General features: G+C 39.8%; 1 protein-coding gene across 1 annotated transcript in view; it reads right to left on the minus strand.

Moving 5' to 3' along the window:
- Window positions 1-1,719: 1,719 nt before the first annotated feature.
- The window catches only part of kcnn1a (potassium intermediate/small conductance calcium-activated channel, subfamily N, member 1a), an 80,286-nt gene continuing 61,536 nt past the window's right edge, over window positions 1,720-20,469 (minus strand). The window contains exons 7-10 of the mRNA XM_061731455.1: window positions 19,777-19,887; window positions 12,482-12,609; window positions 3,934-4,003; window positions 1,720-2,332 (exon numbers count right to left, since the gene is read on the minus strand). Of these exons, the coding sequence (XP_061587439.1) occupies window positions 2,027-2,332; window positions 3,934-4,003; window positions 12,482-12,609; window positions 19,777-19,887 (615 nt within the window). The 3' untranslated portion in view covers window positions 1,720-2,026. The remainder of the gene's footprint in view (window positions 2,333-3,933; window positions 4,004-12,481; window positions 12,610-19,776; window positions 19,888-20,469) is intronic.

Below are 20,469 nucleotides of genomic sequence, written 5' to 3' on the forward strand. Positions count from 1 at the left end.
AAATTTGCTGTTTATTTTTCAGATTTTCAGATCAAAGTCTAACCAGTCAGCTAAACTTATCTAAAGTTTATTTCATATTTACAGCGCAGACAAGAGTGATAACAGTCAGTCAGCAACAAAGCCAGTACTCGTGTTTTTGCTTTTTTTTTTTTTTTTTTCTTGTTTTAATCCAAAACGCTAAACTATTCCATTATATTTGGTGAGTGATCAATTCAGGGCCCTGTAACCATCAAAGTTTTGTCACCACTTTTATTGGTTTCCTCCAGGATTCTTTAGTAATAGTGATGTTCTTCCTCATGTCATGTGTTAAACAGGGAATGCATCACAGAATTACATCACTGCAACTCTCTAGACTCAGAAACTCTATAAATGCTGGATTAAAAAAAAAGAAAAGAAAAATGCTAAAAGAGGAAATTTGTAAAATGTAAAAAAAAAGAAAAGAAAAGACACAAATGCAACAAACAGAAGTAACACAATATACAAAAATGTAAATAATCAAGCCATCCAAGGAACATTGTGATCCATTGTCAGTTTTTGCACAGAACCATGCAAAAGAGCCAGGTTAGTTTCTTAGTCCAACCAGTCACGTGTGTCTGTGTGGCCGTATACCAGCGCGCTTCAAGCCGTGACCACGAAGACCACTGGAAGCGTAATTAAGAGTTATGTGAAAGGTAGATAACTTCATATTTCATTGCTGTGAAATATGCGCTCGAAGTGAACTTTCATATGCAAACAAATATATCTTCTCCGGTCCGTCTCACCTTCGTTTATTCTCTGAGCTTTTCATTTCTCAATGTGTTAGTAGAACTTGGAAAAAAGTGTTCAACACATCTGGAGTTGTAGTGTGATGAAGGCAATGTTATGCATTACATTAAGACATTTTCTTTACATTTTTGCAGAGGAATGTATTTGAAAAAGGAATGCAATGCTGTATTCAGACTGTTAACATTGTAAAAAAGCTCTGAAATTAGTAATTAAATAACCCTCTACTTATTATACATTCAGGCACTGAAAATCACATGTTAACATGTAACTAAAAAAGATAGTTGCTCTCTTTTTTCCTCGGTAAGAACAAGGAAGCTGATACCTTGAAGTTGGCAAATGTGTAAATTTTTCCTACCTAGTAGTAATGCCATATGCATCCCCTTTGCTATTTTTTGTGTGACAGTTTCTTCTTCCCATGAAGTGCATTTTCAGACACTGACATGAAGTCAGAACTTTCGTGGCAGCTCCTTAAGCTTTTGCCCTAACCTTTCATTTTTGCAGGTAGAGGGAAAGAATCCATGACACGTGTCTTTTGTTAGGGAAATCAAATGGTTTGTCTCACTTTCCTCAGCGGGCCAACAGGTAGGCAGACAGATTGCTGGACAGACATCCTCCATGGCCCCTGAGGGCCACCAGGGGATCCAAGGCCCTCAGCTCCACAGACCGACTTCCTTCTCGTGGTTGAGGAGTCTCCGGAGTGATAGCCAGCTCTCACCCCAGCGATCCTGAACTCAGTCAGTTTTTTTTTTTTAACTATACAAGGGCTTTTACAAAAAAGCTAACTTGAACAGCCATACAATGGCTAAAACATAAACCATATCTCTACTTTATCTCAGTTTTTCTGTCATTTTAAATTTTTTTACTCTTTGTCTTTTCTATGCATGTGTGTGTGTGTGTGTGTGTGTGTGTGTGTGTGTGTGTGTGTGTGTGTGTGTGTGTGTGTGTGTGTTAAATGTGTCTTTGTCTCTCTTTGCTCTTTCCAGGTAGCTCTAATCCAGCCCTGCGCTGAGGGACTCAGTCACAGAGGAATTCGCTTATGGATTATTTGGTTGATGAGGAGGAGAGAAAGAGCTGGAGTGACTGGTAGGGAGAGAAGAAGGGCTTGATCAGGTCATGGGTCAAGATATGGGTTGATTATTGGTCCAGACATGGACTCACAAGTGGAAACAGGAACAGCTTTGGATGGGACAGGGTGAAGTTTTGGATCTTTTGGGGGGGGGGTGGGCTGGGCCTGATGTTGGTTACAATGGGTGTGTCAAGGTTATCCGCTATCAGAGGAGGTGTGTGGTGCTGTGGAGGGAGAACGCCGCCTACGGGTGGTGGAAGTCCAAGATCGCTCTGAGCGTTCGGAGCGCTCCGATGCTAGAGAAGCAGGCCGGAAGCGGTGAACAAAGCCGTCCAGGAAGTCCTGCTGCTGCTGGGATATGGCTTGGGAGATGAGGCAGGGCAGCGCCTGCAAGCTGCCCGTCACCGAGTCCAGCTTGTCCTCCAATGTGCCGATACGCTTGTCCAACTCCTCACTGCGCTCCTGCAGCTCTGACACCAGGTCATACATCACATTCTGGGTCTAATCGAGGAAAAAACAGTACATTTGATAGTGGAAAAGCAAGTTGAGGACGGCGAGGCAAAAGAGCAGCGGCTTAATACATTATCACACTCTCAGGAAAAGGTTGTAAGAGGAGTTTTATAGTTTTAATGAGTCAGCATAGATGTTTACCTTCACACAGATTTAACAACCGGCCGCTCCAGTCCATTTAAAGATAGAAAAAGTTTGAATGCTTTATGTGTTTGATCAACACAATCCATTTAAGTAATTAAACGTGTCTCGGTTATTTAGGCATCTATTGTTTTGCAGTGGCTGCAGGGGTGGCTGCATCCATCTATCTATCTATCTATCTATCTATCTATCTATCTATCTATCTATCTATCTATCTATCTATCTATCTATCTATCTATCTATCTATCTATCTATCTATCTATCTATCTATCTATCTATCTATCTATCTATCTATCTATCTATCTATCTATCTATCTATCTATCTATCTATCTATCTATCTATCTATCATAGAAGGATATTTTTTCATTCATACTTTTTTCAACTCAAGGAGGATATTGGAGAATATTACAGGATGTCTTTAACTGTGCAACTAAAAAAAGAAGTAGGTAGTATGCAGGTCAACAGAAGTTTTGTCCTATAAAGAGTTTAAATGATATCTTGTGATCTTAATGAAATTTAACATTCTTCAGTGGTTCTCATCACAAAGTGACCAGATTTATCTCTGTTTGGCTCTGTTTCTCCTGATCCTCGTCCTGTCCTGGTCTCTCTGACCCCTAACAGGCTTGCAAATATGATGTCCTGATTATTCTTATAGGGCGTTTTAAGTCTTCTCCTCATCAAAGTTTGTTCCCATGTGGAGATGCATTGTTTATTGATAGACTTGGCGAAGCTCATCTGTTCTCCCTTATTCGACATTAGAGCAGAGCTGTGCTTTTCTGAAGTCTACAAAACCATGTTAACTTAAAAGTGTTTTTTCTTGCATACACAGATACCCAACAACTTAGTTCATTCTGCATATTCCTATACATAAAGGTTCCCGCAGGGTTCTCATTATGGTTCCCATACTCAAAGGTTTTCTAAGCTGCACATTGTTGTTTACACGAGGCAAGAATGGACAATACATGTCATATCAAAAGTACCTTTCCAAACCAATAAGCAACCAAGACAACATATACATCTATAAATCTGGGGTCATCTTTCTTGCAAACAAATAAAAACAAAAGCTTAAGAGGAGAATATTGAACAAATGACGTTCAGTCAAGCAGTAATTCTACCTGAACCTTTACTGGTTCCTTTACTGGTGCCTTGTTAAATATGAATGTTAGCAGCAGAAATATGGATTTTAGGGTCAGAAGTGACACATACCATCTTGTGACTCTGATGAAGGCCGAAGTAATCACCGAAACATGTCAGGTATTTAAAAGACCTAAATATTCTTGTCCGACTAAAAGAATCAGCAAATTAAATTTACGGGTGCCTGTTTAATTTATTTTTGGCTTTAATACTTCAATACTGACCAGATGTGAGATTCAAAGGTTGTAACTTCAATGCAAGCAACTGACCACTTGTAAGATGAGTTTTCATTTAGAAAGTAACTTGGAGCACTTGCCTTTGCCAGGTCCACCAAGGTGTTGGCCTGGTCGTTGAGTTTCCTCTGCTCCATCTTCACACTGCGCAGTCTGAGTAGGAACGAGCAGGAAAAGAGAGAGAAGAGGGGAGGCAAGGAGGAAATAGACAGACAGTGGGAAGTTTGCAAGAGCAGAGTAGTCAGACAAGGTGTCGGGGAGCAGAGGGTCAGAGATGGAAAAAGAAAAGGCCAGAAGAAAAGAAAGGTGGAGTAGTAGGAGGAGGAGGAGGAAGAACACATGTTTTATCACACAGTTTTTACATTGATGACATAGAGAAGACAGCCATGCATTGCAAACATATCTTACATATCTGTGCATACATATACTGTATATATTTGCAAATATATATACAGTATAAATAGATGTTTATATAAGCAAGCATCCCTGATCTCGGTCAATACAATGCCAACCAAAACATGCATTACAGAAGCATACTACACTCATTTATAAAATATATCAAAGGTTGTGCCTTGTTATTAAAATGAGACGTGGGTTTTTTTGTTTCTTCTTTTTCTACCAGTGCCGTGCTTCAAAGAGGAGCAGCAGGTGTTGTTCACGTAAAGATTCTTTTTGATTCTGAGATGATCTTCTTACAAGAAGGGGTGGGCGATGTGACAATCTTAGATCCACTGATAAGGCGAAGTGCTTCGTAAAGTAACGTGCTAGAGATCACTTTTTATGTTGTAGTTCAGTCGTTAATGGTTGAAATGATGACATACGGTGTTTCTTCCTCTGTTTGGTGGGTAGCTGCATGCTTTACAGTGGATTTATGTGCTAAAATGGCACTGATAGCAACAGGGACTGCGCTTTTATGAACATTCTTCTTATTTTATACTTATGGGTGAAAAGAACAGGAATACGACTACTTTGAAATGCAAAACGTGAATGGGTGTCTGTGGAAAGGAACTAAAACCTGATGAAAACCCCCCCAGAAAGACTCAGCAGACCTGATGCTGAGCTCCATCCATGAAAATGAAAATGAAAACGTAACCCTGTACAACTACACACTGCTTAGCTTTTCAGTGAGCTAAAGTCATGATGATGGAGAAAATGCCACAAAGGTACGTAAAGGTGAAGAGTCGGCTGAAGGGCCTTGGGGTAGACAACAACAATACAGGAAAAAATACATAAAACTAAAGGCTGAATTAGATTTTTTTACATTACATTATAGAATTAAATTTAAGTTTCATAAGGGAAATTTCAAAGAATCATAAAAGTCAGAAATCATAAATCACAGCAACAAAAAAGACGCAGCAGTAAAATGTGCTTTTTTAAATGCTGTTTTTAGTTTCCTTGTGACATTTTTGAGATGTGTTTTCTGTTGTTTTTTCTCCATCATTTTAAGGACATTGATACAATTTGTATATTTATGTTGTGCAATGTTTTGCACATTGTAACCAGCAGGTCCACAGAACTGCAAAACTGCAGTAAACTTTGGGCAGACTTCAGTGCTCTTGTGCGACTTGTTTCAGAGGGAAGCAGCAGAAGGTAACTGATCATTTATTTCAAAGCAGCCTTGCTTTATGACGGGTGATTTATAGTTTCATTATCTAACAGAACTTACATCATGGATCAGGTCACTAAATAAATCATTAGATAATCAATTAATCTTTAGGTAAATGAATAAATATTTGTCCACTAGATGCAATCAGCATGTTTGCATCATTTACAGTTTGTACTAATACCTGGACCTGATGAAGGTTTCAGTGTCTACGGCTGATCAACAGTCGCTTATTATTCACTAGTTTATCAACAGAAAACGTTTAGTGGGTGTAGATTAGTGGTAAATGGAACAGAGTCCTGTCTGAAGAGTCAAAGTTGCAGAGATATGAATCAAAACTTCAGCTCGGTACCTTCAGAATAAAATGCATGGATTTGTGATTGAACTTTAACCCTTGAGTTGAAATGTTAGGATTTGTTTGCAGGGAACAAAATGCACAACCAATAACTAACAGTCGTCCATATAATGGATAATAGCACTATCATAAAAGATTGTCATATGATCTTTTGGCCAAATCACCCACCTCGAGATCATCCCAAATAGAATCTTATGGGGAAAACGTCTCAGTCGTTTGTGAAAAGTAACTTGGAGACATAAATGTTTTACTGGCAAGAATGCAATATGCTTCTATACAAGACCCCCCTCCCCCAAAAAATCCTGTTTGAAATAAAAGAAATACATAAAATAAAATAAAAAATCCCCATCTCTTTCCATCCAGAACTAATATATGAAAGAAAGAAAAACAAAGGCATGCCTTTCTTGCAGAGCTACAAACAGGTCAGTGATAGGAATCATATTTTCACACTGGTCATGTGGTAAGCGTGCAGTGACTATGAACTTTGTGCATAATGAAATATCATTTGAGCATTATTGCTCATAATATTGCAGGATTTTCAGCGTGCGATTGTATGAAGACTGACTGTCCACTTTATTAGGTACACCCTTTATTAGGTTCAGCTGCTCATCCGTGTAAATATATAATCAGCCAATCACGTGCCAAAAGCTCGCCGCATTTAGGCTGTAGAGATGAGCTGCTGCGTAGACAGCATGCACTGCACACTGGCCTGGCTCTTGTTGTTAAAAGCAATTATGTCTCATGAGAGTTTTGACTGGCTTCCACTGTAGTGGCACACTGCATTATGGGATACGGTGTGCCAGGTAGACTGATCAGGCCTACACCAGAAATGTAACCAGAAACAATACATATCCAGGTACTTGGGACACGCTGCACACTGCACACTACATGTTGTCAAAAGCAGTAGTCACTGGTGGTGGACTTAATAGACCAGCCCTGCACAGGACAGCCGGCTAAAGTTTTAACAAAGCATCATATTATGTAAAATAGGTCATTCAAGTGACTTAGAGTGTGTTATTTTTGTTTGTGCTCGGTGGGCTTGTCTGAGTAGCTCAAAAACTGCTGGGATTTTAACACAGCTATTTGTAAGAGAGAGAGGACCATTAACTACAATTCACATGCGCGAAATATGGATGGTAGCGGCAGAAATATGGATTTTAGGGTCAGAAATATGGATTTTAGGGTCAGAAATGAGCATAAATAACGTGAAGGTATAGATCGATCCAACGGTCCAGGCAGCTGCTGCTGTAATGGTGTGGAGGATATTTTTCTCCACATACCTTAAGCCCCTCACTATCAATTGAGCGTGTTTTAAATGAGTATTTCTCCTTTTATAAAAACCGTATCCATCTTCTGATGGTGACGTTCAGCAGAACTGCAGGGTCCAGGGTGTGTGTTGGGTTTTGGTTTTAATGGGATTTTTCTGTGTTTTATCATTATTCTGCCATTGTTTTGTCATATTTTCTAGAGTTCCCCGGTTTTAATCTTGATTTCTAATGAAGCCTCTTCTCTATGAATTTCCCTTCTTCCCTGCCAGTCCCTGTGATGTTTCTGTATTCTCCCTGTAGAAGTTTTTTTCTTGGATTACCTGCGTATGCAGCACTTTTCACTTGAATTTAAGGGACTTTCTCCGTCTCCTGCATTTGGGTCCGCCACACCTCGCTCATAACAGAGGATACGATGCTATGTCACAAAGCTCAAATAAACTCACACTTGTTTCTTCAACATGACAACAGTGTATATGAACTGCCTCCACAGTTAAGAGAGCTCAATCCGATAGGGCGGGTTCGTGGTTGTGGGGGAACGGGGCAGATATTCAACTGACTAATGTGCCTGAACTGTGTGATGCTACGGTGTCAACAATAACCATGATCTCTGAGGAATGTCTCCAGTATCTTGTTGAATCTATGCTGCGAAGAATTAAAACTATTCCCGTAGCAGAAGGTCATACCTGGTACCAGCAAGGTGTACCTAATGAAGTGACCGGTGTGTGTAAGCCCAAAGACTTCTGTGTGTAAGTGAATCCTACAAGTTAATGAAAGTTTTCTGGAAAAATAAAAAAAAAGTCTATTGAAACTCCAGAACATATGGCAACATAGACATTTTAAATAACTCATGCAATGATACAGTAAAATATGTTTTGTGATGCCTTCGACGCGTGGCCTCCCTATCACTAATCGGATAAATTGTGAAGGTGAACTTTTAAAAGGGACGTAAAAACAACCCATAATTGTTAGTTGTTCCATAACAGATTCATCTCCTGAATTTTTTGAGAGGAAGATTTTCCCTGTTCAGCAAATTATGAAACAGGATGACAGTCAAGGACATCCATTCATATGCAAATCGGTGTATCAGAGAATTTTTGATTGCAGCTCTATTTCTGTGGGGAACTGCTTCAGCTCATGTGTGTCTGTTTGTTGGGCTTTGCTATCCTATACGCAGGGCCGTGCACAGATGTTTCTGGGGGCAGGTGCTCAAGCCAAGAGAATCAGGGTAATCCGACGAATGACATTTATTTACAACATAATATATAGCCTATATAAACCTACAATAGGCTACCACTTGTTTTATTTACACAGGCATTTATTTCCGTAGTCCTACATTCACAGGTTTTAGACCCATCAGAGTTTATTCTTTCTTATTCTCAGAGGTGTCAAGTAACGAAGTACAAATACTTCGTTACCTTACTTAAGTAGACATTTTGGTTATCTATACTTCACTGGAGTAATTATTTTACAGACGACATTTTACTTTTACTCCTTAAAAAGGAGACAACATTTTACTTTTACTCCTTACATTTTCACGCAATTATCTGTACTTTTTGCTCCTTACATTTTAAAAACAGCCTCGTTACTGTATCTCATTTCGGCCTTTAAAAAAAAACTATCCAGTTAAATTGCTCCATCCGGATAGAGTGAATTTGGTTGTGGTTGTTTCAGATGTTCTTGTAGTTTTGTTCTTACATCCGTTCCCTCAGACTCCTGCAACTAAACTTGGATGTACATTCCAATAAAGGTTAGGATAAATGATAACATGCCTCTGAAATATGTTTTTGCACCATTACAATACTTATAGGCAACTAGTCATCATATCTCCTGCTCTCTGAAACACATGTTAATGCTCAATAGTACACATATATGGTTCTTTAATATATTTGCATTATACTAAGATGCATTCATTTTCAATGGATTTTGTCCTTAATGGCTTTTTTCCCCCTTACATTACTTTTACATTTATACTTTAAGTAGTTTTGAAACCAGTACTTTTATACTTTTACTTGAGTAAAAAACTTGAGTTGATACTTCAACTTCTACAGGAGTATTTTTAAACTCTAGTATCGATACTTCTACCTGAGTAATGAATGTGAATACTTTTGACAACTCTGCTTATTCTAATGACCTCACTGACCTTGCAGACTACTCAGTCTCAGCCTCCGGCCGCTTCTCTTCATCATCTTCGACATCGCTGCTGCCTTCGACACCATCAATCACAATATCCTCCTCTCCTACCTTCAAGACTGCCTCAAGGTGTTACTCAGAGCTCCGTTCTTGGCCCCCCTTGGAAACGTCATTTGTAAACACAGTCTCCACTTCCACTGCTTTGCTGATGAGTTCAACTTTACATTACAACTAACTCCATCATCTCAACCAGCTGCTCCTCTCTAAGTGAATGCCTCACTTTAAAAAAGCTCTACAAGCTAATCAACTTCCTCCAGCTTAACCACAGCAAATCAGACATGTTGATCATCCAATCAAAGTCATTAACAAAATACAGTAACATCTGAACAGATGTCTCAATCAAAACATATCTGGAATCTTTAACAACAATTTAACCTAATTTAACTACGTCACTTACCCCATCCTGCAACCTCATTCCTCCTATTTTCCAGGACCTCGACTGCTTTTCACAATCTGGCCACTTCTGACCTCACTGACCTCCGTCACCACCACTCCACCTCCTGTCGGCTTCAGTCCTCTCACGCTGACCTGTTCACCTCTCAGGACCAAACACCAAACCTTGGGGGACAGCGCAGTCTCCATCGCTCCCTCCACGCTCTGCAACTCACAACCCTTACCACATTGTACATAGTACTGGAATTCTTTTTAATTTATATTTCTATACTTCGTGCATAATGTACTGCTCTTTTTTTCTTAACACTGCAAAGCACATTTGAGTATTTTTTTTCCGTGAAAAGTGGACCAGATTAATCGTGCTATATGAAGTGCTTTTGAAATATTGACAAGAAAGTAAGCAAAACTGAAAATGCTTCATTGGGGCACCAATAAGTGATAAATCTCCCTCATCCTTCCTGCTGCTGGATGACTTGATCCAGGCTTTTATGTGGAGCCGTCTCCTCTAACGCTTTCTTTCTGTTCTTTCTGCTGCAAACGAGCAAAAGCAATGTTGTGTATGATCATTAGGCGTTAATCTCCCCAGAAGTGAACTCATTGTGTTTTATAATGGTTATTTGTGAGAAAATGCTTGGTGACATACAGGTAGCTGATGAATTTTAAAAAGTAAATATTCTGGCTCACTTTTAAGTATGTTTACTGCTCATACATTTTAATTGGACTAATTTCCATTTTGAAATGCTCTATTTTTTTAGTGATGTGGATTACTGTGGTTTACAACGATGTGGATTTGACTTCAGTAAAGCCAATTCAGCAATTAATGCTGACAAAATATTAACATTCAGCACATGCAGCTTCATTCTTGAAACTTTAGAATCATAAAAAGCAATTTGTGTAGTTTAAGAAACTGCAAGCTTATGATAAATTTTAGGAAAAACTATTATATAAACATTTTGATGAATAGTTTTACATTCAAATCTGATTTTTCCGCAATCAAATTCCTCAGGTCTGACATAATCGCACAGACGTTCAGATATGGTGACAGTGATGTACGACATAGTTCTGCTGAACAACCCCACACTAACTTCCTGTCCTCTTTAAAGCTCCCGTCGTACCATCTGTGGCTGTCTGTCCCGCTTTACCAATCTCCTCTTCTACTGCCAGACACACAAGCATTGACGTGGTGTTGTTTTACACGCAGAGCGAGTCTGTCTTGATGCTGCCTCAAACTTAAAGGATGAAAAGGTGTGAACACACACAGCTAGCAGCAGACTGGAGCTCAGACAGCTGTGGGGGACCGGCAGGCACATTTTTCTCTTTTCTCTTCCGCGTGTGGTCTTCAAACCCGATCATTGCTTCTAACCCTCTTTGTTCCTGTTATTTCATGTTGGTCTGCCAGATTAGAGCACACCATTGTTACCTACTGTATACTGGTGGTGGGGGGGCGTTTCAACGTCACAAAATCGGTACTTAAATAATGGTTGTTGTGAACATTCTTTTCATTTAAATTAAATTCAAGGAGCTAAAAAGAAATGCTTCATTTTAAAACCTACATTATAAAATTTGAAATTGTTCAAAAACATGTCTAATTCTAGGAGACATCAAGTCAAAGGGGTAAAATGGCAGGTGCTTGAGCACCATCTGGAGTCTATCTGTGCACGGACCTGCCCATATGGCTGTCCAGGAAGAAGAGTTGGAGAGCTAAAACCCTTATTAATCAGTGTACGGCATTGTATCACTCAATCCCTGATGTACATGATGTCCTGTGCCATTTTTGACCTTTTAAACCTCATTGCTTGATCTTATATCAGGAAGAAACCAATAAAACAAAAAAGGCATAAACTAAATCAGTAGCAAGCATTTCTGCCTCCCTGGAACCATGTTGATGCAGGTTAATATGACTTCACGAGAAGGTATCTGTTTAAGTAGCAACATTATACACTACAATATATATGTGCATGTCGGCCAGGCCAAAATAAAATATTCTGTGCAAGAAACATTTGCTTTCACACATTCTCTCCAAACAACCGTCCATCATTGACACGGGTGGCATAATGTTGATGCTTTTTTTTTTCCATTCCATTTAAGGGAGGATGTGAGGGAGAGGGAAGTAAATGGAACACTAAAATAAAGAAAAACAAAACAAAACAATTCGGCATCCAGCATTTTTTTTTTCATGCATGTCAAACGCAGACATGGAGAGAGGAGGAGGAGGAGGAGAATGTTGAAGAAACAGTAGGAGAAGGAAACATAGAAGACTCAACTTACTTCTGAGCTCTGCAGTGATAGAGCAAAACAAGGACAGAACACAGTACAGAGTTTTAACCCCACAACATTCACGAAACCAGTGGAACCATTACACTTCTTGCTTAAAGCGCAGGATAAAGGAGGGTTGGGGGGAAGGGTGCGGGTAGGGGAAAAGGAAAGACCATTACAATAGTTTGTAGAGTGTGTGCGTGAGTGTGTGTGTATATGAGTGTGTGTGCGTGTGGGTGTGTGTGTGTGTGTGTGTGCGTGTGTGTGTGTGTGTGTGTATTTGCATTCGTCAGTTTGCAAGTGAAAAGGCATAACAATCAATGGTATGCTAAGAGGACACTAACACAAACTGTATGGTGATACTACACAGCTATGGCTACATTTCACGATATTATTAAAATACAACCAATCAAGAAATCTATACATTTTGAACCTTAAAAAAAAACAACTACATGGACTGAACAGTAGTTTTAGTTTTTGTCCATGCTGAAAGATCCTCATTGGTGGGGAAGAACAACGTTTTGTGCAGGTTGGACTACACAACGCTGCCATGGCGCGGGACTTACTGGTGAATGGCTTGGAGAAACTTGCGCTGGTGTTTTCGCACCTTGGCATGGTCTATCTTCTTGACGAGCTTGGTGTGTTTGTAAATGAGCCATGTTTCCCTGAGTACATTGGCAGCTGTGTTCTTGACCTGTGACACAAAGTGAGAAAAAAATGATATTTTATATATTGCAACTTACTGAACGTCAGCTATTCAGTAGTGGTCATTATTGTTGTATGGAAAAAGTACATATATACATAATAAATAAATAATAATAAATATAAAATAATGATCAAATAAAAGGCCTTACTGGGCATCACGTATTTTATTATCATCAAGTTTTTGCTTCCTTGTCTAGGCCTTGCTCATCTCCTCTGTTCTCCCTAATCAGTTGTAGTTGAACTTATCTCCCTTTGCTCGTGTATAAAAGTTAGCAAATGTATTTCTTCCTCTAGCGTTTTTTGTCATTATTCTCATCTCATCTCATAGTTCCAGCAGCCGTCTACTGTAAGCCTTTTTGATTTTCATTGTGTTTCATGGCTCTGATTTTACACTGAGTTTTGGAAACCTCTGCCTGATTGCCAGCTCTTCTTTGGATTAACCAACCACACATATATCACTATCGACTGGGCCTCCCCTTCATCCATCTGTGCACTTGGGTGCCGGCTGAAAGGTCCAATCTGGCCAAGATAGACCCAGCTGAGACAGAGCCCTCAGGCCCACGCTGGGAAACTAATAACAAAATATGCAAAGTACTCAGCTTCAACGAGAAGAAGCTGCTGGGTGTGCAACCATGTATTCTTGTCAAATTAATTGCAGAGGTTTCAAGTAAGAGATGAAACATATCCACATGCTGCACATGCCGCCAGAACTCCTTACATTTTGTGCCACCAGCCTCTGGATTGACACCAAGCCTAGTTTACCATGCTGGTGAAGGCTCATCTCTTCACCTTCCCAGTACTATAGGTTTTCCCTCTCAGAGCTTTCTCCGTATTAAGCTTCAGGTATCCAGTCACTCCAATGAAAGATTGAAGGTGGCTTTTTGAGATTTCCCTTTCCCAGAGCAGATGCTTGGGTTTCATGAAAGTGGAACAGGGCATCGTCCGTTAATGGGATTACACAAATTACAAAGCACGTTAGACTTAGTGTTCAAATGTGTCTTTTTATCTGTTCGAGATTTTCTTCAAATTTTTTTTCTGCGAAATCACAATTTTCCCTTGATTATCTTGGGGAATGTGAGATCACCTGTAAATAATAAGGACATGCTTGGAGTGCTGACGTAGAGGGAATATTGTCAATGCAGTATAATGACCCTGTCTTACTTAAAGGAGCTTGAGGCTGGATTGAGGCAGAATTTATGAAAAAAATGTGTATACGTTTTAAGTTTTCTAGTAATAATGTCAGATGAAGCGTTCCAAACCCAAAAGAATGAGCCCTCTAGTGTATCTCTCCGTTGCCTTGAACAGGCTGTTGCTGCAAAATGTGCTGCAATTCGGTCCCGAATTTCCCACGCTGTCCTGCGGATGTGACGTCACATGACGCTGCATGTGCGTTCTCCCCGTTCTCCCGTGCCGGTTTTGCTGTTGGCTGCAGTACCCCCGACGGCCGTCGTGGTGAAGGGTGGCGCTAGAGAGTCTCATTTCTTAAAAGGAGCCTCAAGCTCCTTTAATGTGACATTTGCTGATCTCGTCTTCAATGTTTCAAAATGTACATTTTCAAACTCACATGTTGATATTTTGAGTGGTTAGCTGTGAATTTCAGTTCATGCTATCAATTGGGAACGTTATCCTGTTTATCATAAGCTGGGTTGTTGCTACACATCTAAAACAACAATGTAATGCTTTTTATAAGGCATTTGTTTTATAGTCATGCGCAAACGTTAATACCCCTCTTTTGATTTTACAGCAGTTTTGCGTGTGTGTGCATGTAATGCTACAGAAAATTGAAATATTCAAAATAATCGTCACTCTCCCCAGGTTTGAATGTCCAACGTTCAGAGAAATACAAAAAAAAACAACCCAATGAGCCACATCTCAGACCCTACAGGCCTCCCTGGGCAATTTAAACGTTAAAGACAGCATAACCAAGCTGAACAAGTATGGTGTGTTTGGAATAATTGCCAGCAGAAAGCCTCTGGTGTCTCAAAAGGACATGGAGGCCAGACCGAGGCTCACAAGACTGCATATGAGCAAACCACAATACTTCTGGAACATTGTCCTACAGACAGATGTTGGTTGGTCATAATGCATAGTGCCGTGTTTAGCATAAAACAAAACAAAGCATTATAATAAAGATGTCTCATAACTACTGTGAGTGTGAACTACAGAACTGGAAGCGTCATGATTACAGGTTGTTTTTCATCCATCATGCAAAAATATTCTTGAAATCTACTTCAGAATGGCTGAAAAAAATAAAAGAATCAAGGTTTTGAATATATATATATATATAGATACACCAATCAACAGAAACATTATGACCCACCCACCCACTTAATATTGAATTGGTCATATTTGTGCTCTCAAAAGAGATCTGAGCAGCCAGGGTCTGGACAAAGAACATCAGGCTGTCCTGAAGTGTCTGGTACTAGGATTTTTAGCAATAAATCATTTGGCCCCCATTGGTTGTGGTGTGGAGTCTCTGTGGATTAGAATTGCTTCCCACAGATGCCATCGGGACCCATCAGATTTGTCTCTGGGGAGTTTGGAGACCAAATGAACCCCTCAGACTCTCCATTCTGTTCTGTTCTGACACTCTCTAAAATAACTGTTAATGGCAGCACTGCTGACCTGCTCGGGGAGGCAACTACTGGGGGGTGGGGTTTGGTGGGTATTGTTGGGAGGGGTTGGGGTGCAATTGCTCTGCAAACATTTTTAGGTTAGTTGCAAGTGCCAAAATAACACTCATGTAAAAGCTAGGATGCAGGTTTTCCCAGCACAACATTGTACTGTAACAAGATTTTTACTAAAATTAGCCATCATTCATCATATCTGAGGCCCCCTTGATTAGGGGTGACATCACAACCTCCATCAGTGACTGGGAAACTGAGGGCAGCACTGCAGTGTGCGTGCCCCACGGGAACTACCAGAAGCTTTATTTTTATTGCCGTTTTTTGAAGCGCCATGCTTTATTCAACATCAAATGGATAATGTGATCAATGACATTGAGACATTAGGGGCTTGTTCCTGACTGTGAATCTAAAGTAAAAGAAAAGGGGACGTCTTTAGATCGTGTAATGGTTTTTCAAATGGTTTGCTCACATTTGGGAGGGAATATTGCACTTTTTACTGTGGCATCACTGTGAATGCACACCTGAGTAGGGGATGCAGAATAAAGAGGGAATCAGAGTATCATACGTGTAAAAGTGGCTGTAAAAACACATACACACACACACAACACAGGATTACAAAAGGCAGTACTGACTTTTACACTTGAGTGTAGGCTCTAAAGTTTCAAACAGTAGTTGCAGAGAGTGGTTGGAACAAATCAGTTGTGTTTGGCACCCTGTGAAAGGTTTGGCAGATCCAGTTAAATACCATTTGATGCCCCCTTAAACTGCCTAAGAATATTGATCACCCTGCCTGAGTGTAAGCAATAAAATTTGATATATAACTTGGTGTTAGATCAGATCATCTGCAAAGCCCAAACATAGTGGCACCCAGGAGATCAGAGGTGGGACGTCCCACCTGAAACCCTCTGGCTTATAGGTCCATGTGAAAGGTTTGCACCGGTGTGTCCAGCTGTCTAAAGGAGAATATGCAGCCGTAAAGGGCTTGTCTCTCTCTGAGGAACCACATTGCCACCTGAGAGGCACACGTTTTGTCTTCTGTCCAGTAAAAGACGAGGCTCATCAATAAAGCAGATGACAATGGTGAAATGCAGAGAAGTGGAATTACATCGTCTCAAAAACACCCCCAACGGAAAAAAACTACTGTACCTCTACTAATTCTCTCCTTATAGTCTAGGTGGATTTGCGTTTTTTTTTTGTTTTTCTACATTACCATAGTTATGAGGATTTAACCCTTCGGAAAACCTCCTCAGGCTACCACTCTTGATGACAGGCTGTTATGTCACGCTCCTCCTCCCACCAAAGCTGTTCTCCTAATCTTCCCAGACAAAACTTCTGGCAGCCTCAGTTTTCACCTCTTTGATATCTTACAATACTCTCCTTTTCTCAATATTTCAGTATTGCCTGGTTATTTGAAATGGCATACCGGAATACTTTCTTGGCAGATTTAATTTAACAAGAACCAGAAGGACTCCCAAAGAACCTCTGAAAAACATTTTCATGAGCACTTGCACAGGACATATCTGATGGTCTGTAAATCCCTCCACATCAGCTCTACAACTCATTATCTTTCTTCGGAGTATCGTCCATCCTTAGGGGACATTACTCCATGAGTAAGTAGCGTCCTTAGTTGCAGGCAGTGAAGAGCTATGTTGAATTCTTACTGGAGGGTGGCTGGATTCATCCATCGTCTTCACCTTCAGGTCTGGATTTTTTATTTTGTCAGGAAGAAGGACAGGACACTTGATGCCTCGATAGACTATCCTGGTCTCAACATCAAAATATCCCCTCTCTTTAATATCCCTTCCTTTGGAACAGTTATAAAAGGCTATACATTTTTAAAATCTCACTCATTTAGAAAGAATAAGGGAGGAAAAATACATTTTTTATTTTTTTTTCAACACGTCAAGAAGCCTGTATAAATATCTAGACTTGCCAACAAACCTAGTCTCTTGGAGGTTGTAGCGAAGAATGTTCTCCAAGACCGGTTCAATGTTGATAAGCTTAAATGGTGTGCTTCATTTGACTTTTCTTTCTCCTGGTGATCAGGTCCATTCAGCGTGCCAGATAGGTGCTAAAACAACTCCAAACGATCCTGCCTCTCTAAGATCTCAGCTGACTCTCTGGGCTCACCCCTGAACCCAACAGCATTCATGGTTCGTCAGAGGTTTCAATAGACATCTATGGGTAAGAACATCAATAGTCTTTGGCGACTACACTTGTGTATACGTGAGCACAGTAAACTTACTACTCCAGCCAGGGCACCTCTTGTACTGAAATCTTTAGTGTGCTAGAAGGTATCAAGTTGGCAATGACAATTTAAGTCAGCACTTAGGCCAGTGTTGTTTTCGATGATAAAAATTTTGTTGGCGGCCTTATTTGTCATGACGATAACGAGACGGTGACAAGCTAAACATGTCTCTTTGATGACCAAAACATGAAGACGTGTATGAGTCGTGGTCGACTGGACGAAAATGTTGCTGGGTGGTCTATCAGACATTCAAAATGCACAACATTTCTGTCTATTGTGTGTGTAACCAGGCTGTCAAAAGCTAAAAAAGTATCAGCAATGCTGATGCATCCTATCCTTTTTTGGTCACGCCCACCACCTGCCATGCACAACACACTTGCGGTCACTAGTCACTCAGACATGCAATTGAGTTCATCAATTCATTGATGGATGACGGCGGCAGCGTCAACAGAGGGGCTTTGTGATCAGAAACAACAAAATAATCTATGGACATACGTTCAACATAATCCATCAGAAAAATAACACAATGCTTTGTGGAGGGAGACGGCAGTAAATGTGGCCACAAACTCGGTGGAAAGAATACCACCAATCGTTGAAGGTTCACCACTCTGATATTCTTTTGAAGGTACAGTATGTTACAACATGTCTTGTTAACACATCATATACATACGATGTTACTCTATAACCGGCTTGTGCACTTACAACCCAACTCAATGTACTTCGGGAATTTTTATTTACTTCATCATTTTGTTTTAGAATGTTTGCACAGGTTGGAGATAGACTGGTGTTGTATGATGTCTGCTTTTACAAAAAATATGCATCTAATTTGCACTGGCAGACAAGGTCACGTTGAGCATATCTGTTCCTCGTCCATTGCTCATATTTTGGGCATGTGTATGTTCATAACACTTCAGCAAATTCTCAGAAATAAAGCCCCAGTTGCCAAAGTAAGAATGTTGGGTGTTCTTGACTTTTTTTGGAGTAATGAACATTGATCCCACAGCGAACACTTCATCTGCGTGCCATGTCTAAAACTTAGTAGATCAGACAGTCTTTGCTGTTGGGTGGAACCTTGTATGTCTGAAACCATTCCTTTATTATTGTAATTAAAGTTGAAAATCGCCGATCTACAAGTTCACAATGTGTTGCGATGTGTTGAACTTGTAGATCTGCTATCTACACAAATGCTGCAGTTGGCATTGATACTTGGGTATTGTTGTGTTTTCTTCACTTTATAATTACATCCCCAAACGCTAGGGTGATGGTATGGGTTGATGTGTACAACATTCTAGCTTGTCATGTTGACCCTGCTTTATTTCCTTCATAAACCTCAGACACGGCCACTAAAACCGGGCAGATTATTTGAGTTGGAGCTCCTTACTTACTCCCCTGTGAGTGTAACGTCTCTGTTTCTTCTTCTCCAGTTTGTCCTCAGAATTACGTTTGCATTTTTTTTCATACAGCTTATTTTCTTTCTTTCTTTCTTGTTCTTTCTTTCTTTCTTTCTTTCTTTCTTTCTTTCTTTCTTTCTTTCTTTCTTTCTTTCTTTCTTTCTTTCTTTCTTTCTTTCTTTCTTTCTTTCTTTCTTTCTTTCTTTCTTTCTTTCTTGTGTGTGTGTGTGTGTGTGTGTGTGTGTGTGTGTGTGTGTGTGTGTGTGTGTGTGTGTGTGTGTGTGTGTGTGTGTGTGTGTGTGTGTGTGTGTGTGTGTGTGTGTGTACTCCAGTTACTCAGTACTCAGCACTCACATACAAAGTAAAGAAAATGTCCACATGTGTGAGGACGTTGAGCAAATATGTGTGCGTATAAAGTTAGTTAAGTTGTATCTTTTCATCCAACCTTAATATTACATGTCACTCTAAAACGGTTATTGCAGTATTGTCATCCAAATACACCCATACACTTCACTAATACACGTGTAAACACAAAACCAATCATCGTGATTTTTAATCATGCATAAATGTCACTTGACCATCAAGTCTGAAGACAGGATCCTCACATTATATATAGACAATATATTAGGAAATGAGACAACAAATGCTGTTCTAAAACTGATGGAGTTTAATTAATCTAAAAAAAATTATCTGAGTGATAAATGTATTTAAACATCTTGGATTATCTGATCCTTTGTAAATACAATAACAGTCAGGCGTTTTAAAGTAACAATCAAATGTACTTGCACTGCTTTATGCAAGTAGAATGTAGAATATATATATATATATATATATATATATATATACCCACAGTGTGTATATGTACTATACATATGTGTGTTGTGACTCACTCGTTTGCAGAGTTGTGTGTCCATCATGAAGTTGTGGACATGCTTCTCAGCCTTGGTCAACTCCAGCTTTCTGGCAACCACCGCGACTACTAGTGCTGTGCAACCGGCACCCTGTTGTGCAGACAGAATGCCAAACAAAAACAGCAACATTTGGTACAGTATGTTATCCTTCATCGTCCAGTGTAATCAGTATCAGCAAATATGGCTGCAAGTGGTGAGCATCAGGGTCCAAGCAGATTCGCAGAAATAGCAACCCGTGGTTGAACGGCTTCATCCATCAGAAACTTTAGGCTTGCAGACAACTGTCAACGTCTATAAGTTCCCAGAAGTTCAGATTTTTATCAGAAATTTGAATCCCTTATCTGACATATGTAAGTCATAGCATCTCCTGTGGAGAAGATTTTACTAAATTTGTTGCAGTTCCAAAGAACTATGTATACCAGCACTAAGTTTTGTTAATTTTGAAGTATTACATGAAAGAGTAACTTTGTGTCACATTACTGTAACAAACTATGTAACTTCTGTAAATTTGAACTGGATTGCCTCAGAATGGATCAGAATTGGAACAACTGGCCTCAGACTAGTTGAGCGGTGCCAGTGTAAACCCCTGAACACGCCCTTACTTGTTTTACATACTTGTTTTTTTTAAAGGATGATTTAAAAGGACAAAATCCTTAAGGTTAAAATAGTTCA

This window comes from Cololabis saira, chromosome 10, assembly GCF_033807715.1.
Source record: "Cololabis saira isolate AMF1-May2022 chromosome 10, fColSai1.1, whole genome shotgun sequence".
Lineage (NCBI taxonomy): Eukaryota > Metazoa > Chordata > Actinopteri > Beloniformes > Belonidae > Cololabis > Cololabis saira.